Raw genomic sequence first — 11,792 nt, 5'->3', positions numbered from 1 at the left:
TGTTTATGCATGATCACACCATTTCCTATTCGTCAAGGTATATAAACTTAGATTGTTAGATCTTTGATTATACATAGGTCTAACTACATATATTATATAAAAATTCAAATAATGATAGATAAAAGGAATAATAATATTTTATTTATTCATATAATACAATTATTACATATGAGTCGAGTCTTTCTCAAACTCAATAGTATTATTGTAAACTAAATTAAGATGACATAAATTTATGTTGCTATAGTAAGGGGGCGTCTAGAAGGGGGACAACAATGCTTGACAAACGGGCATTGCCAATAGCAAGCAGGCACGAGAACATAATCAACAACAACACCTCCAAGTCGTGTGCCATATGCACTTACCATTAGACACTGTTGGAATAAAATGTGTTTAACATTACCCTTTGAGAGTTTTGATGATAACAAGGTATTAAAAATTGTCAATTGGATATGCTAATATTTGTTCAAGTGTACAGGACCATAGACAAAAATTTGAGATCATCGTTAGGTTCTAGAAGAACAAAAGAGAGCAAAGGAATCAACAAAAAGGAAGCTTAAAGCGTCTGAAGAGAACTACTCCTGAAGACAAAGTGCTCTTGAAGTGATGACGTCATCAGAAGCAAGTTTATCATAAGCATCCCATCAGAAGTTAAAGATCACTAGAAGCTCTAGTTCATCAGGAGATGCAAGACTTAAAGCTTCAAAGGTTGTTCAATGGATTTAATCTCGTCTAAACATTGTAGAAGACTGGAAGAGTGAAGCAACAACTATTTTGAAAGGATTTAAAGGCATTTGATGCTTGTTCTTCAAAGAGCGTTGACAAAGTACAATTGTACGAAGTGTACAACCACTACCTCCACTACTCTGTTTTTGTCTCTGATACAAGACAAGAAAAACAGCTCTGCCTGCAACAATGTTCCTTCACAATGGGAATGGATTTGAAATTGATCCTTCATAGGAGAATAACCATATCAGGCAAAAGATCATTGGTGATTGATCAAAGCTTCAAACGACTCTATTTTGATGTGCTGACAATTCACAACGTCTCTTTCACACCTTTGTATAAAGGAGTGAAGACTTAGAGTTTTGTGTAGAACAATACCAAGGATTACAAGTGCCAAAACTCTGCTGAAATTGTTCTGCATTCAAAAGTTCACTCAGAATTTCTTATCAATTTTCATATCTTAGAAATTCTAGAGTCTTAAGAGTCTGTATCTGATTTGTATTGTGAACACCACTGATTGTATATCAAGTGTTCAACCTCAAACATTTTTCTTGTAATTCTGTTTGAATTTAGAAGTCTCTTGCAGTTGTGCTTGAGCAATAGAAGTCTCTTGATTGTGTTCAGGAGCATAAGAAGTCTCTTGCAGTTGTGCTTGAGCAATTTGAAGTCTCTTGCTAGTTTTAGCAGTGAGCAATTGTAATCAGATATTACTTAGTGAACTCTCCTTGGAAGTGCAAGGGGGTCAGGACTGACTTTCGATTTGTGGAAGGAACCTATATAATTGCTTTGTGTCTTTCCTCTCTCTCTCTCTCTCTCTCTCTCTCTCTCTCTCTGTTTTTATCCGATGCATCTAGTTCTTAACATCACTTCAGAAGTGGAACTCTATCTGCTTTTGATCAGTGTTTTCAACTTAGGAGAAAAAGAAGAAAATGCAAACACAATTCAACCTCCCCTTCTTGTGTTTTTCTCACCTTCAGACTCATCATAATTGCAACCAAAAAGACGACAAATTTCAATGTCATTTTCAATGAACCTTCCATTTTATCTCAACAATCTATTTTGCCAAGAAAAATATATCTTCTCATGTAATGTGTTAGACCACAAGAGCTTATTTATACATAAATGTTGAACCTTATCCATGGAAGAAGCATACGTGGACAATGTTGACTATAATTTAAAATTTTAGATATTTTTTTTTTTATAAATCATAAAGTATAAATATATTTTTTAATATATATGTAATTTTTTTTTCAATTTGTTTAATTCTCATGATTATTAATACTCGTTAGACTTTTGAATATCAATATCATTTTTATTTAACTTTTTTCATCAATTAATACCAGCTTTTGACTTATAATAAAATGAATACATACTTTATCTAAATAAAAATGTTGAAAGGAGAAATGTTTTGGATAAAATGACAAATATCTATTTACATGATTTTTTTTTCAAAAAGAAAAAGAAGAAAGGCCAATAGGTATTTTTTAAAGATTAAAAGTCTTATTGTTAATTTAATTAAAAAAAGAAGATCTCCATATCATTTTAATTAAGAAAAAATATTAGTGCGAAATTATAAATCATTTTACGATATCAATGAAATATAAAATATTACTTTTAATTTTTATGATTTTTTATTTATATTTCATATACCATTAACAAAGGATAATTTTGTTAAATCACTTATAACTTTTCTATATTAATTACATTTTTTAATTTGCATAATACGACTAAAACGTTATGTAATTTTGGACGATGAATAGTAAGTAACTAACTAATAACACCACATTACCCTTAAAAAAAAAAAAAAAATCACCACATTAAACTAATAATATAGTCCCACTTCACACCCTCACTAATTTCAAATAAAGAAAAAAAAAAAACACTTAGTACCAACACTATAAAAAAAAATCAAAATTCTAAAACCCTAATCCCAAAAATCCCTAATTGAATCGAAATCCCTAATCGGCGCCATGAACGTCGATCACGATCAACCACCGCCTACCGCCACCGCAACCGCCGCACTCCAAACCCTAACCTCCGGTCCACTCTCATCATCAGTAGCTTCGCTCGCCGCTTCTTCACGTTGTATCCCATCGGAGAGAGATTTCTTCTTTTACCGCAATTTCAACGAATTCAAACTCCCAATTGATGAAATCTCGCGTGAATCGCAATCCATGCTTGAAGCAATCGGTGTAGCTTCAAATTCGCCTTTTCCTGGTGATCTTGATGATGGTTATGATTGGCTTGTCAATGTGAATGATGATGTTTTGGAAAGATTCGATGTCGCGAACGATGAGTTTCGCGAATATCGAAGGATTCAAGAAGAAGATGCCAAGAATGGGAATGGAAATGGAAGAATGAATGGGAGTGAGGCAATGATGGTGGATGATGGGTTTGAGATTGTTTATGGGAAGAAGAAGAAAGGGGGGAGAGGGAAGGTGGTTGGGGTGGAGGATTCGGAGATTTCGGTGGCGGAGGGTGTGAAGGTGGCGATGAAAGATAAGAGGACGGTGGGCGGGAAGGCGAAGATTCCGTTTCATATACCGACTATTCGAAGGCCGCAGGATGAGTTTAGTATAATTGTTAATAATGCTAATGTGCCTTTTGAGCATGTTTGGTTGCAGAGGAGTGATGATGGGCAGAAGTTTGTTCATCCATTGGTGAGAAATTTATGAAAAAAATGATTTTTATGTTATGTTTGAATATTTAGATTTTGGATTGTTTAGAATAGCTTGTTGATTTATAGCTTTTATAAATACTATCACGTTAAATTTATGAAAAATTTGAATGGAAAAGTTTCCTTGAAACTGTGTATGATAGAATACTATTATGTGGAATTGAACTAGATATTGGATTGTTCTTTGTTTTTTTTTTATTATGTTATGTTTGAATATTTGGACTTTTGAGTGTTTGGATGAGTTTATTGATCTAACTTATGATATGTAAATGTTAGGGAGAGTTTATTGACCTAGCTTGCGATATATAAATGTATAAATAAGTATTTGAAAGAGCTTATAAGAATAGCTTTATGATGTCCTGCTTTGAGCTTAACTTAACTTCATAAATTTTGAATATAGGTTATAGAACATATTATACGGAGTTTATACCAAGTTAACATTTGTTTTCTTTCTTTGATTGTGATGTTTAAACTCTTGAATGGTATTAGAGCTTATTTGCTTGGCATTTAATTTAGCTGATTGGCTAAACTCTCATTTTATAGGAATTGATTGTGAATCACCATGATGGTTTTTAAACAGTCTGTCTTAACATTTGAAAAATGGCACTAGTTAAACTCAAGTTCATCTTTGCATGCTATCAACTGTAATATAAATATTAGCATGGCCTTGAAATTACGAGGAGATAATGCTGGTAGGCTAGTAGCATTTAGTTTTTTAGCATCCCGTAGTTTAGAGTGATCATGCAAGCTGTATCTTTATGCTGGGATTTCAGACTTGTAAGTGACTTAGGTGGAATGACATTTTCCTCGTAATGTTGATACCCTTTCATTTTTCTGATTTGTGCATGATCTTATGGTTGTAGATTTGATTAGCCTGGTTGAAAATCTCTTGATGCATGAATATGATAGACTAAATCCTTTTGCATGGTAATTATTTTTTTGTCATTTAAATGTTGGTAAAAACTATTATCGGTTGTATCATCTAATTTTATCTTAGAAATCTACAGTCCTGCTTTTTTGGCATTAGATAGAAATAATTTTTGATTGTCTGACCTTGTATTACATTAGTAAATTGGGTGCTTTTTATTTTGTTAGCTTTTCTATTTGGTTGTATTAATCACTTACTAATTTACTATTCCAGGAAAAGCTATCTGTTTTGGATTTTGTTGATAAAGATCCTGAAAATATTGTGCCACAAAAGCCCCCGTCATTAGAAAGCACCCCTTTCAAGCTTGTAGAAGAAGTCAAAGATTTGAAGGAGATGGCTGCTAAGCTGCGTTCTGTTAATGAATTTGCGGTAAAATATGATTACTGTTTGTGAGGTTTTACTCAGGAATTTTGTTCATGGCAATTTATACAACTAGATTCTTCATTTGATATGTGTAAATACATTGCTACATGATAAGTTATTGAAATTTCCTTACTAATTTGAAAATCACCTTTTTTTTTTTTTATTAAAGCAAGCACCGTAAAGGGCCCTTAAGCTTTTTCCTTTCAAGCTTATTGAAATGTGTGATACATACATTGTGTGTGTGTGTGTATCACAGCTTTTACCGATATAAGTATACTGTCACAGGACCTTTTCCCAATGTTTTACTCTTGAGATTAAGGCTCAAGAATGACTCAATATAGATGGAGTTATTCTTGAGCGTTAATCTTAAGTACAGCTGTTACCGATATAAGTCTACTATCACAGTGCCTTTTCCCAATGTTTTACTCTTGTGTTGGTTGTGTAGTTCTTCTTCTAATTGCGAGGATACAATTTAGTATATCATGTTAATTTTGTTTTTGTACTCTGGAGGATATAGTTCAAATTTTTATTTTCCTTTGAGCTGCTGTCTGCTGTTATTATTGATCGTGGAACTGATATTGTACCTTTCCTGTAACAACTTCCCTTCTCCATCTTTTGTTGCATTCTTCTGAACTTTTTATTTGGTCTTTTCTTGAAATATATAGGTTGATTTGGAGCATAATCAATATCGGTCTTTCCAAGGTTTGACTTGCTTGATGCAAATATCAACAAGGACTGAAGATTTTGTTGTCGACACTTTGAAACTCCGCATTCATATTGGGCCCCATTTAAGGGAAGTCTTCAAGGACCCTTCCAAGAGGAAGGTTAGTGATACAAGATTGTTTTTTTCTTTCAATGCAACATACTTTCCTTATTCTGTTAACTGTATTTATTTTTAAATTAAACAGGTTATGCATGGTGCGGATAAAGATATTGTGTGGCTTCAACGAGACTTTGGCATTTATGTTTGTAATATGTTTGACACTGGCCAGGTTTGTTTATAAAACTGACTCTTCAATATTGACATTATTTGCCATGGAAACAATCATATGATATGATTATTATTTGTGCAAAAAAGTTTCTTTGATCGGTTAATGCTGCTTATTCATGTAGGATTTCAGTGTTTAGCTTTATATGTATTCTAAATGTACTGGTTTGTTCCGCATCATGAAAATCATGGGGAACCAGCTTTTGAAGTTCTGACTTGGATTTACTATCATGCAAGACTAACCTGTTTTAATTGCTTTGTTTAGGCTTCAAAGGTGTTAAAATTGGAGAGAAATAGTTTAGAGCATCTTCTGAACCATTTTTGTGAGATTACAGCAAACAAAGAGTATGTTGTCTTTATTTAAGTTTAACTTTTCAAATTAGCCTCTGCATAAATTATTTTCTTTACCTACATTCGTGAAGGTTTAAAAAATAAATTTCTTCCAGATACCAGAATGCTGATTGGAGACTACGCCCGATTCCTGATGAGATGTTAAGGTACAATTTTGTTTTGTGCTTACAACTTTGATCTTCCCGTAATTACATTTTTTCTATCCTTTTCTTTTATTCTTTTAGCATTGCCGAATTTTTAATGTGACTTGATTTGGAAAAAGTACACACTAGATATGTTTAAATGATGTATAATTCGGCTTTGTGGAACTTCTCATTAATCTAGAAATCTATAGAATCTGCCAGTCCTAGGTTAGATTGTTTTCCATTTCCCTTGTAATCAGGTGGGGTTTACCTGCTCTTTACCTAGAACTAAAAAATTTGGTATATAATTGAATTACTATCACATTTTCTTGATCTATAGGGATAAATTTTATAATTCACAATGAAAATATATGTTCTGTAGTTAGCATCTTTAACACTCACGGTGTTCCGATGAGATAGTTACTCCAACCTGAGTTTACATGAGCTAATTAGAGATGTCAGACAGGATTCATGGGGAAAGTTAGGTAGTGTGGCTGAAATTATATCTTTGTCTAGTTCTTTGTTTCTGGGCATGGTTATTTGGTATCCTAGTACCCACTTTATATATTATGCATACATATGTCGCTTAAACCTGCAAACTGCATCCTGATAATGAAAGCATTATGATTGTTCATTGAATTCAAAGAAGGGGATATGACTAAGGAATCATACAATTATGGATGTGTATTGTGTTTGTATGTAGTAATTAATAAGATGCGATAGTATAGCGGTTCTATGGGAATATAGCGTTGTATCCACTAGCCACAATGGAAGTAGTTTAATGTGACCGGCACAACAAAAAGGCGGTGTTCTGTTTATACGGAGCTGTGGTAGCGGCCCAACTAACTGGAAGATTGCAGAAAAATTGTGTTCAATATGGTTAACAGATCATTAGAACCCTGTCCCTCCTCCCCATTGGATTTCATTGCGATTTTTGAAATCTCATAGTCTCACCAATTAGAATGAAAATAGTCTACACAGCTGTTAATAATTTGAGAATGATGCACTAGGTTGTTGCTTGGTTCCTTCACATGAAATGTAGTACTTAGTTGTTTTCTTTGTTCCTCACGCACACTTATTTTTGGAATTAAGATCAATACATATTTGTTTCAGATTTTTGGCTCACCTGTTCTCCATCTCTTCTATCTTTAGTTTTTCCCACCTTAATCTTACTCCATGCAATCTTCTCCCTCCACTCCACTGTTTTTATTTGACATATAACTCATTCCAAAGGATTATTTGCGGATTTCAACCTGCTCTATGATAAGCAAATTGAAATTGTCACTAGCATTGCTGATTTATTTTGTTACGAATAATCTTGCCGTTTTTTGATTCCATTCTCCCCTCCCCCCCAACCAAAACAAAATAGTTACTGGTATTCTGTCATGCGTGACTAGTTGCTACAATTAAACAATCTATTGATATATGAAATGATGTTTTTTTTACTAGATATGCCAGAGAAGATACACATTATCTGCTGTATATATATGATACAATGAGGATTAACTTATGTTCCTTGCCAAAGGCACCTGAAAGTTCTGATACTCCTCTGGTAGAGGTAACTATTTACTACCCCCGTGTCCCATCATAAATGATTTGGTTGAGCATTAACCTTGAATTTCTTTCATTGAGTACATAAATTTACCCCCAACTGGTTCAAATTTGTTACTGTTTGTTTCTTTCTATATAATGTCTACTGATCCTTTTCACAAACATAGGATTCTCCATTATTCCCTTAAGACTCTTTGCTTGTTGTACACATTATTTTTCAATATGGCCTGACTGAATGGCTGGCTTAATGACCTTTTATTTTCTCTCTCATTGACTGTAATTTTCTGTCACCAACAGGTCTACAAGCGCAGTTATGATGTCTGCATGCAGCTGTATGAGAAAGAACTTCTGACAGAAAACTCATACCTTCATATATATGGGTTCGTCTCCTTTTCAATTGACATTCTTTACTAATTTAGCACTCGATATAATTAGTGAATTTTCCAAGCTTTATGTATTTTTCTGATTACTTTTATTTTTGTCTCTTCTATGTAAAGGTGCGTTTAGTTCCCACTTTGCATATAATTTCTGCCAAGAAATGTTAAGCAAAACTCAAAAACTGTTTTTGTGCAGATTGCAAGGGGCTGGTTTTAATGCTCAACAGCTTGCCATTGTTTCGGTGAGTTGCTGTTTAATATCTTATTTATTAGCACCATAGGAAACAAAGGCTTGTAACACCATTTTTATGGTGCCTATGGAAAGTAGTTCCCACTAAACAATCCTGTGAGATAAATTGTTTAATGGACAGAACCTGTGAGATAAAAATGTTGGTACATTGAAATTTAAAGTATTTTGGTCAACTCTGTGATAATAGTCTTGGATTCTGTATTTAGTTTAAAAATCAAATTAGATATCTAGGAATCCATAATTTCTTCATGAATCTCAATTTCGGACATTTGTGGTCACTGATTCCCAATCTTCTACCTCTTGAAATTTTGCAAATTAATCTCGTCTAGTAACTTCCAAATATACTAGTCCTATCTGCCATCAGATTTTTGTGTTATAAGTTATTTTCACTTTGTTCAAAAACTATCAGAAAAAGCATCCAACACCGAAATATATAAGATACATTGTCAGGGTTTATAACAAATGTCAACCCAAAGCTTCTATCATAGCTCGCTTACTCTATTCAATTGGGTTGCAGGGGCTGTGTGAGTGGCGCGACATTGTTGCTCGTGCAGAGGATGAGAGCACTGGATATGTATTGCCAAATAAAACTGTTCTTGAAATCGGTAATTGAAACTTGTGCAAACTTCTGTGTCATCAATTTTTTAAACCTTTCAGTTTGGCTGATGGTACATGTCAACTTACTCTGTTCTACTTGTTTAAAAAGCTAAGCAGATGCCTGTCACTACAAACAAGTTACGGCGATTGGTGAAGACAAAGCATCCATATCTTGAACACAATCTGGATTCTGTTGTTACCGTCATCAGACATTCAATTCAGAATGCTGCTGCTTTTGAAGCAGCTGCTCAACAGTTGAAAGAAGGAAATGCCACCACAGTAAGTAGTATTTTCAACAATAGTCATTCTGGAGTGATTGGGCAGTCAATTGCTGTATTAGGCTTCACTTCCATATATTTATAGTCCAGCATCAGTAATCTTGGTATGATTATAAATTGATTATCATGAAGAAATTCACATGTTATTAACGTAAGTTCGACGATTAATTATTCAATTAGTATGCAATTTCGTAGAAAAAGTTTAACTGTAGGATAACATTTGCTTTTATACTGTTACGTGTGTTATTTCTATGAGATTTCTGGTTGGACGATTGGTCCTATAATGGAACTTAAAATGTCAAACATAGCTGGGCATCTGAGTTAGTATCTGAATGAATACCAAAAGAGCCTCCAGAAATGGACTTGTTACATTACAGCTAACAGATGTATGATGCAATCATAATGAGACAATTTAGTTTATCAACATGTCTTGTATACTTCTGTATATGAACTAGGGTATCATAAAAGGCTCCACTTGTCATTTGTATGCACAGGTCTGTTATGAATAACCTCATCCCAAAAGTTAGGGCTAAAAGTGATGATTACACACATGCTTGAGATTTCTAATTAACTAATTGTGCTACCATTTTGAATTTTTTATGATTGGTTTTGTTGGAACTAATGCTCAACTGCTGAGTGCTCAAATAGCTTTGTGGGTTGATGTTTTAACTTCATTGGTTTTTATTTCTTATCTTTGTTTGTTAATTAAGTTATATGACAATCACTATACAGGGATCAGACGCAGTACCTGTTACGACTGAAGATCCCGCACCCCAAACGCAGAACCCAAAGGTTGGAATTGTAATCAAATCAAATTTTGGAATTGAAATTGCCTCCGTCATTTAATATCTCTGAGAAGTCTCATTTTTTCTTTTGACCCTAAAACAGGAATCTTTTCAGCATCAAGATACCGATGTACAAATAAAATTGAAGCCCAATAATGTCACATCTGAGCTCCCAAGGGAAAGTCTCACTATTCCAGAGCAGACTAGGGATGCAAATGTTGGCGCACTCTCTACATTGAAGGTTGCAAAATTTTACTTGTTTCAATGTTATTTCAAAGTTTAGCCTCATAGTGAGAAGCATCACTCCAATTTGCTATTTTGTTGATAAAGGGAAATGGAGCAACTGTCCAGGTTCTTAAAAAGCCTGGCGGTGCTTTTGGGGCACTGTTGGGGAACTCAGCTTCAAAGAGGAAGCTCGGTCTTGATAAAAAGGTGCGCTTGTTTTCTTCCGAAACACTTGAAAGGATTTTTTTATTTAACAGATGTAAACCTGTAACTTACTTTTCTGTATCAGCAGTCATTTGCTTTTAGCCATTGTATCTATTTTTACACTGCAATTTTCTGGATTTTCTTAGGGCAAGGAAGAGATCAAGCTAGAGCAAATTAGATCTTCAGTCACTCTTCCTTTCCATTCATTTTCGGGTGGCAGTGAGACATCAAAACCTGTAGTAGAAACTCCTAGTGTAGCAGACCAACAAAAACCTGTTACTGATCCAGCTTCCACCTCTGCTCTAGATGAGATTATAATGCTGGACACCGATACAGGTGTTGAGGAGGATGTAGAGCAGAATAATAACCTAGAGAATCCGACGGAGCAGACGGAGAAAAATCCAAGTGCTTCAACTTCGGACGAGGATGAGCCTAAGTCTCTCTCGGAACTGTCTGCAAACTTTAAAAAGTGTTTTCAGTCAAACAAACAAAATAACAGAATCAGAAAGCCAAAGAAAACTGAACAAGCTAGTGGCTTATTGCAGTTGACGCCATATGATTATGAAGCAGCAATGAACCATGTGAAGTTTGGAGAAAAAAAGAAGAATCCATCATCCCAGAATTGCGATGGTCGTGCCGAGAAAGAGGACGCAAGTGGCAAGAAGAAGCGTTCAACGATAGGAGACGGACAGCCAAGTGATTTGCCTAAACAATTTCAACAAGGTAGAAGACGTGCAGCATTTCCTGCTTCCGGGAATCGCAGTGCAACATTCCGCTGAGACAATTGAAAAGCTGAATGTTGCACTGAGCATAATCTTCATTCTAGTATAGTTGCTTATATGAAAAATGAAAAAATGCTGAAGCAAACAAATCTGTATGCCATTTTGTAATGTAGCAGTTTAGAAAATCCAAATTTAAGGTTCATTGTAGCTTATATTTAAATGGACAGACTAATTTTGATTCACATGAGTTGCTTTATTTTATTACCTGTTATGTTGATTTATGATTATTCAAGGAACTTGATTTCAACAAATTTTTTCTGAGAGATGATTTCAACAATTATTGTGATAATATATTTTGATACCATGATTTTAAAATTAAAATATTGTTTTATGCAGACGTAATGCTGTTGGAATAAGTGTCTGTTGTATATGCAGAACATTTTTCAGTTGGAACACATTGACTAATACCTACATTTACCGTTCCTTTACCAAAAGTAATAATGCTTTTATCCCAATTTTGAATACAACAACAACCAAGCCTTATCCCACTAAGTGGGGTCGGCTACATGGATCAAATGATGCCATAGTGTTCTATCAAAAACCATATTTGGATCCAACTCATTAACCTCTAAATCCTTCCTAACGGTTTAT

At 34.3% G+C, this 11,792-nt stretch overlaps 1 protein-coding gene across 1 annotated transcript; it reads left to right on the top strand.

Moving 5' to 3' along the window:
- The first annotated feature begins 2,584 nt into the window (after window positions 1-2,584).
- LOC25495837 (protein RRP6-like 2) lies at window positions 2,585-11,418 on the top strand. The gene is made up of 15 exons (XM_013596088.3): window positions 2,585-3,383; window positions 4,542-4,697; window positions 5,357-5,515; window positions 5,600-5,683; window positions 5,945-6,024; window positions 6,126-6,176; window positions 7,602-7,710; window positions 8,001-8,083; window positions 8,277-8,322; window positions 8,848-8,935; window positions 9,037-9,206; window positions 9,938-9,997; window positions 10,094-10,231; window positions 10,321-10,422; window positions 10,566-11,418. The coding sequence occupies exons 1-15, from the start codon at window positions 2,694-2,696 to the stop codon at window positions 11,196-11,198; spliced, it is 2,649 nt and encodes an 882-aa protein (XP_013451542.1). The 5' UTR covers window positions 2,585-2,693; the 3' UTR covers window positions 11,199-11,418.
- The last annotated feature ends 374 nt before the right edge of the window (window positions 11,419-11,792 follow it).

This window comes from Medicago truncatula, chromosome 6 (assembly GCF_003473485.1).
Source record: "Medicago truncatula cultivar Jemalong A17 chromosome 6, MtrunA17r5.0-ANR, whole genome shotgun sequence".
NCBI classification, from domain to species: Eukaryota; Viridiplantae; Streptophyta; class Magnoliopsida; order Fabales; family Fabaceae; genus Medicago; species Medicago truncatula.
This window is presented reverse-complemented; position numbering and strand designations above follow the sequence as displayed.